We start from the raw sequence: 17,499 nt of genomic DNA, 5'->3' as shown, positions 1-17,499 counted from the left end.
TAAATCTGTGATGATTTTGTAGTAAATAATAAAAATTAAGTAGTAAATCAATGATAACATAATAGTAAATATATAATAACATAATAGTAAATCATTAATAATTTAAATGTAAATTGTTGATAACTTAGTAGTAAATTATTAATAATTTAGTTGTAAATAAGTGATAATTTAGTAGAAAATTAGTTAATTATTAAAAACTTTGTAGTAAATCATCGATAAATTAATAGTAAATTAGTTATAATTTTATAACAAATCATCAATAACTTAGTAGTAAATTATCAATAATTTAATAGTAAATCAGCCATTATTTAATAGTAAATTATTCATAAATAATTAGTAAATCAATGCTAATTTAGTAATAAATTATTGATAATTCAGTAGTATATCATTGTAGTTTAATAGTAAATAACTTATAACATAATAATAAATCAATTATAACTTAATTGTCAATCATTGATAAAATTTTTTATACTTAAAGTTGTTAGGAATTGAATTTTGGTTACTAGCAAAAATAGAGTTAGAAATTTTATCTTGGGAGACTGGATAAACTTATCATAAATTTATTCAATAAAAAAATTTAAGGGTCATATGGTATTGTTATATGTTATATGTTTTATATTTTATGTTTTTGAAAATATGGTTTTGTTTGATTTTCATTTTATTGAATTTGAAAACATGTTTGGATATAATTTTTTATTTTAGAAATGTGAAAACAAAAAATATAAAAGAAAGTGGTTAAAGCTTTTAGGCTTGTTTGTTATTAATAATATAATAATATTATTTATTAATATATTATAATATTAATTATAAAATTATTATTTTTAGTATATTATAATATTATTTATTAATATAATATATTATTTATTAATATAATAATTATTAATATAATATTTATATAATAAAAATATTATTTTATTAATATAATAATTGTAATGTCATTCTAGTGATTTAATTGTAATTTTTGTGAATTGTGCCCGCATGATAATAGTGCCAAATTGTTTCCAAAAAATTAAAAAGCTATTTTTCTGTTTTCAACAATTTTCAAAACTTTCAAAAACTTTATTTTTAGTTTTCAAAAATAGAAAACAAAAACAACCTACCAAACAAGTTTTTGTTTTCAATTTAAAAAAAAAAACTAAAAACAAAAAACAAAAAACGAAAAACGAAAACATAACCAAACGACCCCTTATAAAACAAAAATTCTAAATTTAAATAAAACAATAATGATATTGTATAAAAATAAAATTATCTTATACTGCTAGAATTGAACTCACGTTTTCCTACAAGAATTTTTTGTTAAATATATGATGACATAAATTTTACATTAGTTACTTGAAATATATCATAAGTTATTAAAAGATTATTAAAATTATATCAAGATGTTACTAAACTTTTATCATAAATTAGCAAAATTATATCAATGGTTATCAAAATTTCATCAAAAGTTATCAAAATCAAAATATAAAAATTATCAAATTTTATTTATATTATATCAAAATCAAAATTAAATTATTAGTATTTATTGTTATTATTAGAGTATAAAAAATTTATTTATTGAAATAAATTTTAATAAATTTTTAGAAATAAGAATTACACCTACATCACACATGTACCTAAAACTAGTTTAATTAAAGTCATAAACCACTAATTATAAAAGTTTGAACGTCTAAATATTTAAAAGAATCCTAAAAGTCTTGAAATGGTAACTAGAGTTTTGAAACATCACTCTTCGAGATTGTTGTGAGCATAATCAAAATTAGAACTTGTAAAAATGTTAAAGAAAAGAGCGAATACAACCCTTCAATAAGCAACCAACATCCTCTCAGCTGGGCTGATCATGAGTAAAACATTTAGATTAAAATAAAAGAATTAAAGACCAATTTCAAATTTTAGGGTAATAATACATTTACGAAATATCTTGTTTCAAAATCATAAGCTAGAATAACAAAACTCAACAAATATTACAATTTTAATTTTATAAATCTATCTTCTTTTACAAGTTATGGCCATCTTTAACCCTGATAACATAGGTCAGAATCAAAATCATAGTCATGGTTAACTCGTTAGTGTAATGGGACATATGTATATTAGAAACAATTGGGTGGTTGCGCTAAACAATCATAACTCATTAGTGCAATGCGATTGAATAAAAATCACAGTAACTACTTTAGTGTAATGAGACAAAAGTATATCATCGGAGGTACAATGAACAAAAACTACTATTTTCAACTAGTGGCATGGTTTGAAACCGATTTCTAATCATAGAATACTTGCAACATTGCCAACATGTAACCCCTATTGGCAAGATCAAAACATCCTATATTGGGAGACACTTAAAAACAAGGAATCTTTGATTACCCGACATGAACATAATTTCATTTTCATATCTCCAACAAAGCTTTCAAAATCAAAGGCATATCTATAATTCTTGCAAAACTAAATTACATGAGAAAATCACATTATGGAGATAAACATAATTATTTATGGAGATATTTTTCATAACTGAAACAAAGATATATAATTTCATGCTTAACCTGATTTAACAAAATAAGGGACAAAATAGCATTCATAGCATACTTAATATGAAATTATTTATGGCTGACTTTTAGGGACATAAAAATCGAAGGGATGTCTAGTTATTTACATGATACGCTAAATCGACACTTAAGCAACAAATCACACAAATTTTTTTGTGTCCTAATAATTCAAGAAATATTCAAAAATAAGAATTTAACCCTAAAAACATAAATTTAATAAGACAGACCTTCCACTTGTCATCCTAAGCAAATTGAGTTATGTGAAAACCTTCACGACTAATTGAAACTATATGAAAGTATTTTTAGTATATTAAAACCAATTTTCTTTTAATATAGCATAACATCTAAAATTGAGTATAAATATGAAATTAAGAATTAAAAACAGAAAAATTAATAGCAATATAAAATTTTATAAATATTTAATTTTAATATTTAATAGTAGTTATTTTTTATAAGTTTGAATCTAGCTTAATAGTTTTTTAACAAGAATATTAACATAAAATTAATACAGTAAAAAAATTAAAATAATTAAAAATTCATTATAAATAATATAACTAAAAGTTATGTGATTTATAATAAATATATCAAATATTGGCTGAAAATAATTTTTAAAATAATTATAAATAGAACTTTCTAAGTTCTGAAATTTTAGCATTGTATGAGCATTTGACTTACTTTGAGCTACAAAATCTCAAATATTCCACAGTTCCTTGTGACAAAAGAAGGCACAAATTTAAAGAAAGAATGTAATACTACATCTAAAAATTTTGTTTCGGCAAAAATGATTTCGCAAAGACTAAGTCTCTTAGGTCAAGATTTCATAAATTATCACAAATAGCCTAGATTTTTCAAGGTTTTAGATTTGTGAAGCCTACTTTGGGGTTTTGATTCTTATGGCCTAAATATCATCTGAACAAAACCAATTTTACGGCTAGAAAGTTGACATTTTTACTATCAAAAGTACCTAAGGATCGATCAAATTGGCCATCAGAGCAGAGAGTTCCGGTGGCTCAAAATTAGGTGTTTGTAACTATCAAAAACCCAAAAGTCAAAAACTTTAAATGTTAAATTCTCCTAAATTACTCAACCAAATGAAAAGCCACACATACCATTAGAAAGGTCTTGAAGTTTTCATTAGTATCCACAATTTCATAGGATTGTCATTGGAAAGTTGTTGGAATTTTTTTTAAGATGAAAAGATATAATAATATAGGATTGTAGAGAATTGCTCAACACATAAAAATTTCAAGAGTTTTAAGCAAAATTTGTCATAAATCTATGTTTTTAAGATTGATTTGTCCTTCCTCTTCCTTTCTTTTTCTTCTCGAGGGTTAGTTTCTCCCAAACTCCCCACTTTTCTTTCTGATAAAAATAAACATCATAAAACAAAACTATCGATATAATAAAAGATATTTTAATAAAATAATTTTTATTCCAAATAAAAAATCCTATTGTGTCAAATTTTTAATTATGGCAAAACATAAGCTGAAAATAAAATTTTAAGAAATGAGTTTTTTTTAAAAGCCATAAATCATATAATAGAACATTCAAACTATATGCTAATTTTGTGAGTATTACATCCTCCCCTCTTTAAAAGGAGTTTAGTCCTCTAAACTCAAACCTTGGCTCTCAAAAAGGTAAGGATACTTCTCTTTCATTTTCTCTTCTAACTCCGAAGTTGCTTCTCTTTCAGTATGGTTACTCCATTGAACCTTAACATAGGGAATAGTTCTTCTTCTCAAAACCTGCTCTTTTCTATCAACAATGCGTATGGGATGCTCATTACGCCACAAACTTCTCTAAGTCTCAAAGGTGCTAACACCACTACATGACTTGGGTCCGAAAATACTTCCTCAACATTAAGACATGAAACACATTATGTACTCCAGCTAAAGAAGGTGGAAGTGCCAATCTGTAAGTCACATCTCCTACGTTATCAAGAATTTCAAATGGACCCACATAACGAGGACTAAGTTTTCCATGAATTCTAAATCTCATAACTCCTCTATTTAGAGAAACTCGTAAAAACACATGATCTTCGTTAGGTTGAATTTGAGCCAACAATAAGATATATTAGCAATTGTCACGAGTTCTTATAGTTTCGAAAAAATTTTTCTTGAACTCGACAATTAGTATAGTTAGTTTATGCAGCTAATTAATTTAAAATCCTAACATTTATAATTTTTTCCTTTATCTTCGGATTATGACTTCTTTTGTAAAAAAAAAATTATTCTTTGCTTCAATCAGAAAGAAATCAAATAATATTTCATAAGTTTTTGCAGGATTGGATAAAATAATACATGATAGCGACAGTTTGAAAGTTCCATAAGAATTCCAATTGGCGGAACAAATCAAACATTTCCTGTTTAAATGGAAATTGCATATAAAGCTTGCATCCAGTGGCTGCTACAATGTTAGTTTTTAATTTATGAAGGGAACAGTCTCAAGTCTCAACAAGGATCAAGGTCATTATTCATTTATTAACTATTCTAGATATTGTTGCATAAGTAATTCAAAACGCGATGTGAAGGTAAATTTAGATATTGTTGCATCAGCCATTCAGGCATCCAAAAGTTTTAACTTCACTAAACTATACGTGGCCAATCATGTCATGCATTCATTTCCCTAGATGAAGAAGGGGTGGGCCCAAACTAAAAGCAAATTGCAATACTCCATATTAAATAATCAAAATGAAATACAGAGAGGTTTGCATAAACCAAAGAACATAAGCAACCTTTTTATTTTATATATTCCAACCCAAGAATTACACTAAATTCAATGACAGAAACAAGTCAAACATTATTCCGAACAAGCTGTTAAATAAATTTCATGGGTGTATAAATTTTCCTCTAGTTGTTATCTCACTAGAATCGGGACTGAAGATAGGTAACCACAGTCTTGTCCAACTGGAAGGCCTTGGCAAGAACATCAGGATTGATGGGAGGGTTTGAGCCAAAGACTGCGTTTGCAATGGGGATAAGCCCTGGGTTTTGGCTGCTAAGACCAGAAATGGCAACAGCATTGGTGTTCCCTATGTTGAACTGGAAGTGAATGAGACCGATTGGGAAAACGAAAACATCTCCTGGGTATAGGACTTTGGTGATGAGACGATTATCCGGGTTGGATGTAACAAAGCCAACGTAGAGTGTGCCCTCCAAAACGACTAGGATTTCTGTGGCTCTAGGATGAGTGTGAGGGGGGTTTAGGCCACCATTGGGTGCAAAGTCAAGTCGAGCAAGAGATATGCGAAGCGTGTTAAGTCCTAGTATTTGTTCAACAGTGACTAGAGTGACTTTTGATCCTAGTTGATTTGCTGTATTTCGTGGAATGTTGAGCCCGGGGAAAAAGAAGTCATTTGCGGTGGCGAGCTTTGGGTCCTTGCAAAACTTGCCATTAACAAAAACTGCATAAATGGAAACAAAAATATTACCACTTTGATACAATTCCATGCAGAAAATGTGATAACACTTCTCAAATAGTTAAGGTGTTGACATGAATACATTCCAAAGAAGACAGAGAGAGAATTAAAGAACATACCACCATCGTTGGTGCTATTAATTGCTACACAGAAGTCCTGAAGAGGGCCGGGATCAAAGGCAGAGGCAAATGTGAAAGCTAGAGCCAACAGGACAAATGCTACATGGAAGTGAACACCTTTCATTGTTGTAAGGCAGCTTTCTTGATTAAATTGTTCTAAGTTTTGTTGCTTGGTGAGGAGTGAGAGATCTGGCATGAGAGCGCGCTATTTATAGATGGCACTCACTGAACAGGTCTATTCGTTTTCATTATTTAATTATTCTTTTGAGAAAAAAAAAAAAAACAGATGAAAGATTTACCAAGTCTGCAGTGATTATGTTTTAAAAAAATATGAGTGAACCATTCTTCAGCAACTCTGCGCCTCTATCCTCATCGAATTTACTCTTCCCATGTTTGCTTGAGTAAATTGCAATGGAACCGGTCAATCATTACATAAAAAATGTTATCTTTGTTTATTTAACTATATTGACTTTAAAACAAAAATCAAAAGAAATGTGTTTGACTGTGCATGTATCTGAGATTGCACTGTGTCAACTTATCCACAGATACAAAACCACAATTCTTAGAATCTTTCCAAGACTTTTCTTGCATGACTTCTTCTCAAGTAATGCATGCTATTTTTTTGAATTAATTAACTGATTTCCTGGAGAGGTTCAATCGGCGGCCTGCAGCAGTCATTCCCGGAAATCATTTTTACAATTAAAATAGTGAATAATAAGTATAATAAAAGGAGAAGAGAGCATTGTAAAAAAGAGAGCATTCAGTTTCGTTAATTAAACAAATGGATTACTAACATAACAAAGTTTGTTCATTTTAGGTTCATTTACACCCTATCTTCATGGAACAGAATATGAATAAACCTATGTAAAGTAGACCAAACTGGTCTTAAACAATTGCTGGTAATCATTTTAAACAAAGAGGGGAAATGGTCTTAGAAGTAGCAAAAGTCTTATGTACCGTTAATTTCTTGCCAGGAGAAAGAATTTCTGAAAGTTAAGTAGGCTGTGAACATCAGTTTTAGATGTTGCAATCCCCTTACAAAGAGATTTGTTGTGCTTAATGTGGATTGGTTGTGGCTTGATGTTATCGTCACCTACCTATCTTTTAACAATTCTTTAATTTTCTGTGGTAAAATTGTGCAAGAAATTTGGCTATTTTCTTTGAGCAATCTGCTTTTCTGATTAGTTCAATGAACATAGAAAGCACCAAGTTCAATGTTCATAGAGTAAGTCTGTGTATTCAGAAGAGTTCCGACAGATTCATTCAAAATTCTCAGACAATTTCTTCCAGCACCAGTTCTACACCATTCCAGATATTATTGTTTCCGGTAGAGAAAGGTTAATTGATCCTACAAGAAATTTGTTTTCAATGTGATAAGCATGAATGTCATAGCTTAAGTAACTATGACCATGTCAGAATAGACTTTTCAAACTTAGATATCTTCCGAGATAGAATCACAAGCTCTATGCCTAACATTAATTTATTGTATTTGTGCTCCATGAATCATGCTATTCGTATATCACTTGATTGAGTTCCATATCGTAAAATTTGTTGGCCTGTTGCACCAATAGTTATTACTTTAATTGAAATAAAGATAAAAAATAGGCCACCAAGAGAAGCAAAAAGTCTTGGCATCATTCATAGCATGATAAGATGGAAAATCATATGCAATTTTAAGATGTTGTACTGTCAAAGACGTTATAACATTCAACTTGGATGGGGAAAAGTCAGGACGATGATAGATATTTTAGAGGCATTGCATTGGACAAGAGGTAAGAGCCCATACAGTAAACAGTATGTAGAATTCGGAGACAAACAACAGAAGATTGGACTGTTTTACAGATATTATTCTGTGCATGAAAATCAGAATATATAGTAAAATTTTCAATATCTCTCTCTCACTCTTGCGTGAACATGTGTGCTCGTATTTTTATGCAACGTACAAGGCAGGACAGAATTCTTACTCAAATGAGCAGAAATTATACATTACTGGATCAATTATGCTGCTTTTGTAAAACAGAGTAACTTTTAAGCATTAAAAAATATTCCAATTCCATGGTATAGGGCTAGAGGCAGAAGCATTGAATCAACTCAATATTGTTTTAGCACAATAATAATTCTCTTTTATTTGTGATAAAGACAATAGTAATTTCCTTTATTCTTGTCTTTATGTCTGGATTTAATTAAGAGGGTATACTGCCACGAACCAAGTCTCAATTAATCTACTATTACCGCTTGAGTTAAGTCAATTAAGTGGGAAAACTTCACTGATCTCTAGTAATTTTCTGAATAAACTGATTCCAAACAGGCCCTTCACCTGATCGTGGTGACTTTTTTATGCTCAAAATTTTGTGTCAAAGAAAATTCGATGAACCTGGCTCTATTGAATAACAAAAAGAAAGGTTTAATAAAGCTACAGGGAGGAACAAGTGTGTTATATCTTTGGGGGAAAAAAAACCAAAAGAGTTGGAATGGACTGTTCTTAGGTGAATTCCAATCGACATTCAGATGTATTAGCAATCGTCAGGAGTTCTTATAGTTTCAAAAAAAATTATTCTTGAACTTAAAATTTAGTTTAGTTGATTCATGCAATCATCTAGTTTAAGAGATGGCATCCAAATATGATATTTAAATCTTAATGTTTATAATGCTTTCCTCTATCTTAGCCTTTCCGACTATGACTTCTTTTAAAAAAAAATTTTTGCTTTTAGCTTCAATCAGTAAAAAATCAGAGAATAATTCATGTTTTTGCAAGATTATATTAAATAATACATGACAGCGACGGTTTAAAAGTTCCATAAGAATTCTAATTGGCAAAAAAAATCAAATATTTCCTGTTTGAATGAAAATTGCATATAATGCGAATTTTAATTTATGGAGGCAATAGTCTCAACAAAGATCAGGGCATCATTTATTTATTTATTATTCTAGACATTAAGTAATTCAAAATTAGATGTGAAGGTAGATTTAGATATTGTTGCATCAGTCATTCAAACAGCCAAAAATTTTAGCCTCACTAAACCATATGTAGCCAATTGACAAAAAGCTCACACACTAATATTTACACAGTTAATGATTGTTTTTAATCCAGTGGTAAAAATGTGATATAAAATTCGTTGGAATGGGACTAAATTTTTAAAATTGACTAGTTTTTGGCACGTGAATTACGCATGTGCAATTTTTATATTTAAAAATTCATTTTAATAAATAAATTTTTTGATATTGTGATAATTATGATAAGTACTAATAATTTAATTTTTATTTTGATATAATATAAGTAAAATTTGATAACTTTTAATATAAATTTGATTTTTCTAACTTTTGATAAAATTTTAATAACATTCGATATAATTTTTATGCCCTTCGATATTAGTTTGATAACGTATGATATAATTTTGGTAATCATTGATAAAATTTTAGTGACATCTTGATATAATTTTAGTAATTAACTTTTTGATAACTTATGATATACTTTTAGTAATCATTAATAAAATTTGTGTTATCATATATTTAACAATGGATACTTGTAAGAAAGTGTGGGTTCAGTTCTAATCTAAGATAATTTTCTTTTTATATACTAATATTATTGTTTCATTCAAATTTAGAATTTTTTTACTTAATTTTTTTATTGAATAGGCTCGTGGTAGGTCTATCTTAGTCTCCCAAGATGAAATTTCTAGCTTCATTTTTGCTAGTAATCAAGGTTCAATTCCTGCAACTTTAAGTATAAAAAAAATTTGTCAATAATTGAAAATTATGTTATTAATGATTTATTATTATATTATCAATAATTTACTACTAAGCTATCACTGATATATTGCTAAATTATAAGCTATTTACTATTAAATTAGCATTGATTTTCTACTAATTTATGAGTGATTTAGTTTTAAATTATTGGTGATTTACTATTATGTTACCAAATAAAGTTATAATTGATTTATTATTAATTTATCGATGATTTACTCTAAAATTATTAGTAATAAGTAAATAAATTATTATTGATTTATAACTAAGTTATTAGTTATTTACACCTAAGCTATCAATAATTTACATCTAAATTATCAATGATTTACTATTATATTATTATGCTTTTACTATTATGTTTGAGTTACTACTTAGTTTTCGATTATTTACTATAAAATCATCATAGATTTGTACCTAAATTAACTATAATTCATTATCAAGTTATCACTAATTTATATTAAATTATCTATAATTTACTATTAAGTTATTGATGATTAACTATTACTAAGTTACATTGATTTACTTTTAAGTTTTCAGTAATTAACTATTAAATTATCATTGATTTACTACTAAATTATTTATAATTTACTATTAAGTTTATCAATTAATTAGTACTAAATTGAAACTTATTTACTATTAAGATATCATTGATTTATTATTAAGTTATCAATAATTAAAAACTAGGTTATTGCTTGTTTTTATTAACTTATTATTGAATTACTAATATATTGTTATGCATTTATAACTATGAAACATGTAATTTAAAAAGTTCACTAATAATATATGAGATAATTTTCATTTTATGTGATAACATTATTGTTTTATTCAAGTATAGAATTTTTCATTAATTTTTTTTATTGAATAGGTTTATGGTAGGTTTATCCTAACTTTTAAAATGAAAGTTTTGACTTCATTTCTGCTTGCAATTTTGACTTTATTTCTCCTAGTAACCAAGGTTCAATCCTCAACTTCTAGTATAAAAAAATTTATCAATAATTAATAATTAAGTTATCAATTATTAGATTTTATATACTAAGTTATCAATGATTTACTTCTAATTTTTGAATAATTTGCCATTAAATTATGAATCATTTAACTTTAAGTTATGAATGATTTTTATTAAATTGTTGTTGATTTACCACTAGGTTATTGATGATTATTTTATAGTTATAATTGATTTACTATTAATTAACCAATAATTCACTAAAAAGTTATCAATGATTAACTAACTTACTACTAAATTATTACTAATTTATAACTAAGTTATTAGTAATTTACTAATACGTTATTAGCGATTTATTGCTAAATTATCAATGATTTAGTATGATATTTTTATATATTTACTATTATGTTACTATTGATTTACTACTTAATTTTTGATAATTTATTACAAAATTATCACTGAATCACCATAAATTATCTATGATTCACTATCAAGTTATTATAGATTCATATTATATACATGATTTATTATTAAATTATCATTGATTAACTATTACGTTGTCGATGATTTACTATTAAGTTATACTGATTTACTTTTAAATTTTCAATGATTAATATTAAATTATTAATTATTTACCACAAATTTATTATTGATTTACTAAGTTATTTATGACTTATTACTGTCAATTAATTACTATTAAACTAAAATTGATTTTTATCAAATTATTACTGATTTTCTATTAAGTTATAATTGTTTTATTACTAAATTATCAATAATTAACTATTAAGTTATCACTTATTTTTTAAGTTATTCTTAATTTAGTACTATGTTATTATACATTTACAAATTTACAATTAAGGTATTATGCATATATTATTATATTACTGTTGATTTACTAAAAACTTATCAATTATTTATTACTAAATTATTATTCATTTACTAATAAATTATCACTAATTAACTATTAAGTTACCAATGATTACTACTCAGTTAGATTGATTACATTTAAGTTTTCAATGATTAATTACTAAGTTATTAATTATCTATTATTATATTATCATTGATTTATATATATCCAAAAAGAAAGTAATTACAATATGCTAGATGATTTAATTTGTAAAGTAAAGGAAAAAAAGGAAGAAAAAGTTTAAGTTTAAATAACTTGAAAAGCATGAGTAAATGCTTTAGATTTATTATCCATAATTTAACACATAGTAATAAGTTAAAATCATAACCTTTTATATTAATGCAAGTATTAAAACTAAATTTAATAAATATATACAATAAATTAAGTCAATATTTCTAAGACATCCTTTAAATTTTTAGTTCATGATAAAATAGTACATAAAAAGATATGTTTTATTTATAATTTGATTGAATTATTAGTATATGTATTTTCGTTCATGTTAGCGAAGTACAATTACATATAAAAGATTAAAAATGTTAAAGTGTTCTATCATCAATGGAAAAATAAACTTTGCTTTATGTTTCTATTTTTAAGTATACAATTTTGAGCAAAAATTTTGTTACTATATGATAGAAGTAATGAGAACAAATTTCTTAAATAAAATCTATAAAAATTAAACAAACAACAATTCTAAAAAAAATTAAATTCTCAATAATCACCTTCGTATTCTCCATGAATTTTTTTTTCTACTAAACAAAAATGGTATATTTTTAATTGTTGGATTATTCTTATTACCATAATTCAAAATAACTTTTTTGATATTTTGATGTCATCAACTTCTCTCTTTGAAAAAAAGTAAAGAATATTTCGCATTCTCAATAAAAATTTTTTTCTACTAAATGAAAAGATGATATAAAAATATTTTGAATTCTTATTACATCATCAAAATGACCTTTTTTTAAATATTTTGATAGCAATCAATTTCTTCATTTGAAAAGAGTAAAAAATATTATAAGGGGTCATAACAACCTAAATAATATTTAACTTTATGCTGTATTCATTAATAAGTTTGAACTATGATATAGCCTCTTTCAAATAAAATGTTCGAATAGTTTCCTTAAACCCATTTTAACAAGTAAAAGATTATAAATTCATTGATCTAAATTAACATTTTTGTAATATGAATTTCAAGATCCTCAAAAAAGAAATATCCTTTAATCCTTACAAAACTTGGGGATAAAATTTTTTTTCTAAAATTATCATTAATATTTCTATCATTTTTGCACTTAAGTTTTTAGTGTGTTATATTCTCATTTTATTTTGAAATTTATTATCAGTATCATAAAAATATAATTCAAAAAACATGGATCAATCAACTCAAATTTGAAATAATTAAAATGTCAAATTGAGTATAAATAAATGTTTACTTATTTTAAATTTTAATTTAATTAAAAATAATATAATACACATAATCATAAAAAAAAAACTAACTTGACTCGATTTTAATTGATTTTAAAAAGTTAACAACTTAGTAATTATTTAAAACCCAAAATGATTGAACATAACCAAATTCAAATCCAAATTGAAACAGTAACCCAATCAAAATCCAATATTAGTTATTTATCTTCTATAATAATTTAAAAGTTTTTTATTTAAGTTTTTTCCCTTCATCTTTGATGTTTTATTTTTATTGTCTTTGTTGTTGAATTAGTTAATTAATTTTAAAAGTATTTCTAGAGTAAAATTGCAGTTATAAGTAATAGAGTATATTTCTTTTTTATATGAATTTAGAACAATTTGAATCTAGCTTTTTAAACAAACAAAAGTATGCACCAATTATTAAGTCAAATTTACTTAAGTGCTTAAGTGAATAATTGCATACACTATAAATAGAAGTAGAAGATAGAACTTGACTCAACCTAATTGGTTGTTGATTTTAAGTCTAAAATCCAACATGATTAAATAAAGATTTATCAAATAAATTTTACTAATTAATGTCTTTAAATCACTTTCAAATTTCGTTAAATTATAATTTATAATAATTTTTATTTTAGACGTAAAATGATAATTAATTTGATGAATTTCAAATTTTTTTCACAAATATTACCTAACATGGTAACTTAAAAAATTTTGATATAAAAGTGAATTTTTTTCAACTTATATAAAAGAGAAAATGAATGAGTATACAATATTTCTCCAAATAAAAAAGTTTTATATTAATCCTAAAAAAATACAAATACATAACTCTATTTTTCATAAATCAATAGAGTTATGCATAACTAATCAATATTTTATTTTATTTTTCTACTTAAAATATTCTTTCATTGGTACTTTTATCAATTGAATGTAATTATATGTTTTATTAATTGAAATCTTAAATTTTTATTTAAAAATTTTATTATACGTAAAATTTTATTAAATAAAAATATTAAAATACATAATTTAAAAAAAAATAAAATAAATTCCTAACCTTGGTACTTGTTATGTTTTCTTAAGAAAAATATAACTATGAGAATAAAAAACTTATTATGTAAGGCATATACAATTTATAATGATTTTATTTTCAACATTAACAACATAAAATTTCATTAATGAATTTAATTTTTGCATAAACACATTTAAAAGATAGTTTCAATTAATTTTATCACAACTTGAAAGAATTTACCAAAAACAATTAATTTTACTTCACTTGATAATTTTTTATTTATAATAATTCACATTAAATCGCTCAATCACTTAGATGACAAAACTAGTGAGTAATTTAGTATAACTGAGAAAGATTAAATAATTTTAAAATATAAATTAATCATAAAAATGTATATTAAGATAAAAGTTAAGAAAAAATTAAATCAATTATTGTTTTAATCAAGGTGAACAATTCTTATGGTAATTTGACGAGACCCAATCTTGAGTTATTGGTAGCTTCAAAACCTTTTGAGGTATCTAATTCTATCGATGAAAATTTCAATTAAAGTGTTCAATAAATCACATGGTGTTAATTGTTGGTGAAGGGGATGCAATTTATTTGCATTTGATTTGATATTAGTTTTTGTTCATGGAAATAACAATTATAAAATTCTAGAGGAAAAAATACACAAAAGAAATTAATTATAGAGGTCAACTATACTGTAAAAATAATACATTAAAAATTATTTCAAAGGACTAAAAAATTTTAATTATGTTATCAATAATTAAATGATTAACTCATAAAACATATAAATAATAAATCATTAACATACATATATAGTTAATTTATTAAAACAAAATTTGAAAGAAGAAAATAGAAAAATAAAATATGCTTCAATGACTTAATTATGGTTATCTTTAATGAATTTATTTATCAACATAAGCTACATATATAATTATTTTTACAACAACTAAATAAACAAACTCCATATAATTGTTTTATTACTATGCACAAAACACTTTGATCTTGTTTTCTTTGTATTTTCATTTGATATAAAAAATTATTCTACTTATAAAAAAAAGAGTCTAATAATAAAATATTACTTAAATTAAAATTTATTAAAAAATTACTAATAATGATATTTTAATCAATCACTTTTAACATTTTTTAAATTAGAATTTCATTAAGTGTATTTTAATGAATCATATTTAGTACTTTTTAGTCTAATTATAAAAAATAGTTTAATAATAAAAAATTCACTTAAATTAAAATTATAAAGACATTTACTAAGGATATTTTAGCTGATCAATTTTAAAATTTTTGAAATTAAAATTTTAAAATTTTAAGTAGTTTAAATTTATATAAACTCTATTTTTAATTTTAGTTAATTTAAATTAAACTTAAATAAACCCATAAAAATTATATATTTAAGGATAAATATGTTAATTTAAAATTTTATAAAGGTATTTAAATCAATCACTATTTATATTTTTAAAATTCACACTTTTTATGTATAGATGTTATATAATATAATACATGGATCAATTTTCAACTTTGAAGAAAAAACAAACCTTGGCACTGGAACTCTCTACCTTGATCAATTCCATCCCTATGTCGTTGGAGCTTGAAGGCCTTGAGAAGGACTTGAAAGGAGATAAAATGGGATCAGATCTTGACATGCTTTAAACGGGGGCCTTTGGAGGTAACGCAGAAGAAGAAGCACTTCCTTTTGACAATGGGTTATCTTCCAAGGCCTTTGCATTCTCTGAAAGGCTACCTTTCGGAGGGGGTATAAGGATCAGAAGCAGTGCGATGGAGCTGTGGAAGTGGAAGCGTGGAGAAGTCAGTAAGGGAGTACTGGAGGTTGTCAAGTGAAGGCTTTTCGGACTTGGGTTCTAAGATTGGTTCAGGAGAAGTACGTTTCATTGGGTTGGAAACCGTGACATTTCAGGCACAGGTTGTGCATGGATGGCGGTTTTGGTGGTTGTTCTTGAAGCTGTCAAGGTGGGGTACGGAGAGGTTGCTTGATTCTTGGAGTTGAACATTTGGAACTTCAAAGTCTGCTTCTTGGTTCATTTCACCCATGGTTTCTGCCTTTGTGGATTCTTCAGTTTTCAATCCTTGTTAGGGATCTTGTGCTTCTTGGTTGAAATGCAAGGGAATAGGGAAGAGGGAAAAGGCAGAGAAACTGTTAACGGTTTATATAGAACTTTTTAGGGGTGTACGGATGATTCTTGAATCTTGATTGTGTGACAGTTGTTGTAACTGACAAACCAATGAGGGAATGCCATGTCAAAGTCTAATACCCCCAAGAAGGGGAAAAAAAAAGAAGAATTAAAACCAATCACGTGATGCATTCATTTCCCTAGATGAAGAAGGGGTGGGTCCAAACTAAAAACAAATTGCAATACTCCATATTATTTAACCAAAATGAATTGCAGGGAGGTTTCCATAAGCCAAAGAACATAAGCAACCTCTTTATTTTATATATTCCAACCCAAGAATTATACTAAATTCAATGAGAGAAACAAGTCAAACATTATTCCGAACAAGCTGCCATATAAATTTCATGGGTGTATAAATTTTCCTCTAGTTGTTATCTCACTAGAATCGGGACTGAAGATAGGTAACCACAGTCTTGTCCAACTGGAAGGCCTTGGCAAGAACATCAGGATTGATGGGAGGGTTTGAGCCAAAGACTGCGTTTGCAATGGGGATAAGCCCTGGGTTTTGGCTGCTAAGACCAGAAATGGCAACAGCATTGGTGTTCCCTATGTTGAACTGGAAGTGAATGAGACCGATTGGGAAAACAAAAACATCTCCAGGGTATAGGACTTTGGTGATGAGACGATTATCCGGGTTGGATGTAACAAAGCCAACGTAGAGTGTGCCCTCCCAAACGACTAGGATTTCTGTGGCTCTTGGATGAGTGTGAGGGGGGTTTAGGCCACCATTGGGTGCAAAGTCAAGTCGAGCAAGAGATATGCCAAGAGTGTTAAGTCCTAGTATTTGTTCAACAGTGACTAGAGTGACTTTTGATCCCAGTTGATTTGCTGTATTTCCTGGCATGTTGAGCCCGGAGAAAAAGAAGTCATTTGCGGTGGCGAGCTTTGGGTCTTTGCAAAACTTGCCATTAACAAAAACTGCAAAAATGGAAAGAAAAATATTAACACTTTGATACAATTCCATGCAGAAAATGAGATAACACTTCTCAAATAGTTTAGGTGTTGACATGAATACATTCCAAAGAAGACAGACAGAGAACTAAAGAACATACCACCATCGTTGGTGTTATTAATTGCTACACAGAAGTCCTGAAGAGGGCTGGGATCAAAGGCAGAGGCAAATGTGAAAGCTAGAGCCAACAGGACAAATGCTACATGGAAGTGAACACCTTTCATTGTTGTAAGGCAGCTTTCTTGAT

General features: G+C 26.5%; 2 protein-coding genes and 1 pseudogene across 3 annotated transcripts; all 3 read right to left on the bottom strand.

Annotated features, from left to right (window-relative positions):
* Window positions 1-4,863: 4,863 nt before the first annotated feature.
* LOC111294384 (germin-like protein subfamily 1 member 20) lies at window positions 4,864-6,453 on the bottom strand. The gene is made up of 2 exons (XM_022887668.2): window positions 6,071-6,453; window positions 4,864-5,969 (listed from the first exon to the last, which is right to left on the bottom strand). Exons 1-2 carry the CDS (start codon window positions 6,268-6,270, stop codon window positions 5,402-5,404), a joined length of 768 nt encoding a protein of 255 aa, XP_022743403.2. The 5' UTR covers window positions 6,271-6,453; the 3' UTR covers window positions 4,864-5,401.
* Window positions 6,454-15,616: 9,163 nt separating this feature from the next.
* On the bottom strand, window positions 15,617-16,160 carry LOC149514945 (uncharacterized; annotated as a pseudogene).
* A 365-nt stretch (window positions 16,161-16,525) lies between these two features.
* On the bottom strand, window positions 16,526-17,476 carry LOC111294317 (germin-like protein subfamily 1 member 7). Of its 2 annotated transcripts, none has more exons than XM_022887588.2 (2): window positions 17,353-17,476; window positions 16,526-17,218 (listed from the first exon to the last, which is right to left on the bottom strand). In XM_022887588.2, exons 1-2 carry the CDS (start codon window positions 17,474-17,476, stop codon window positions 16,680-16,682), a joined length of 663 nt encoding a protein of 220 aa, XP_022743323.1. In that variant the 3' UTR covers window positions 16,526-16,679. The 2 variants fall into 2 exon arrangements, with proteins under 2 accessions (XP_022743323.1, XP_022743324.1); XM_022887589.2 differs by having other exon boundaries at window positions 17,356-17,476.
* Between the last annotated feature and the right edge of the window lie 23 nt (window positions 17,477-17,499).

This window comes from Durio zibethinus, chromosome 14 (genome assembly GCF_047325235.1).
Source record: "Durio zibethinus cultivar Kanyao isolate XHJ-2024 chromosome 14, ASM4732523v1, whole genome shotgun sequence".
NCBI classification, from domain to species: Eukaryota; Viridiplantae; Streptophyta; class Magnoliopsida; order Malvales; family Malvaceae; genus Durio; species Durio zibethinus.
This window is presented reverse-complemented; position numbering and strand designations above follow the sequence as displayed.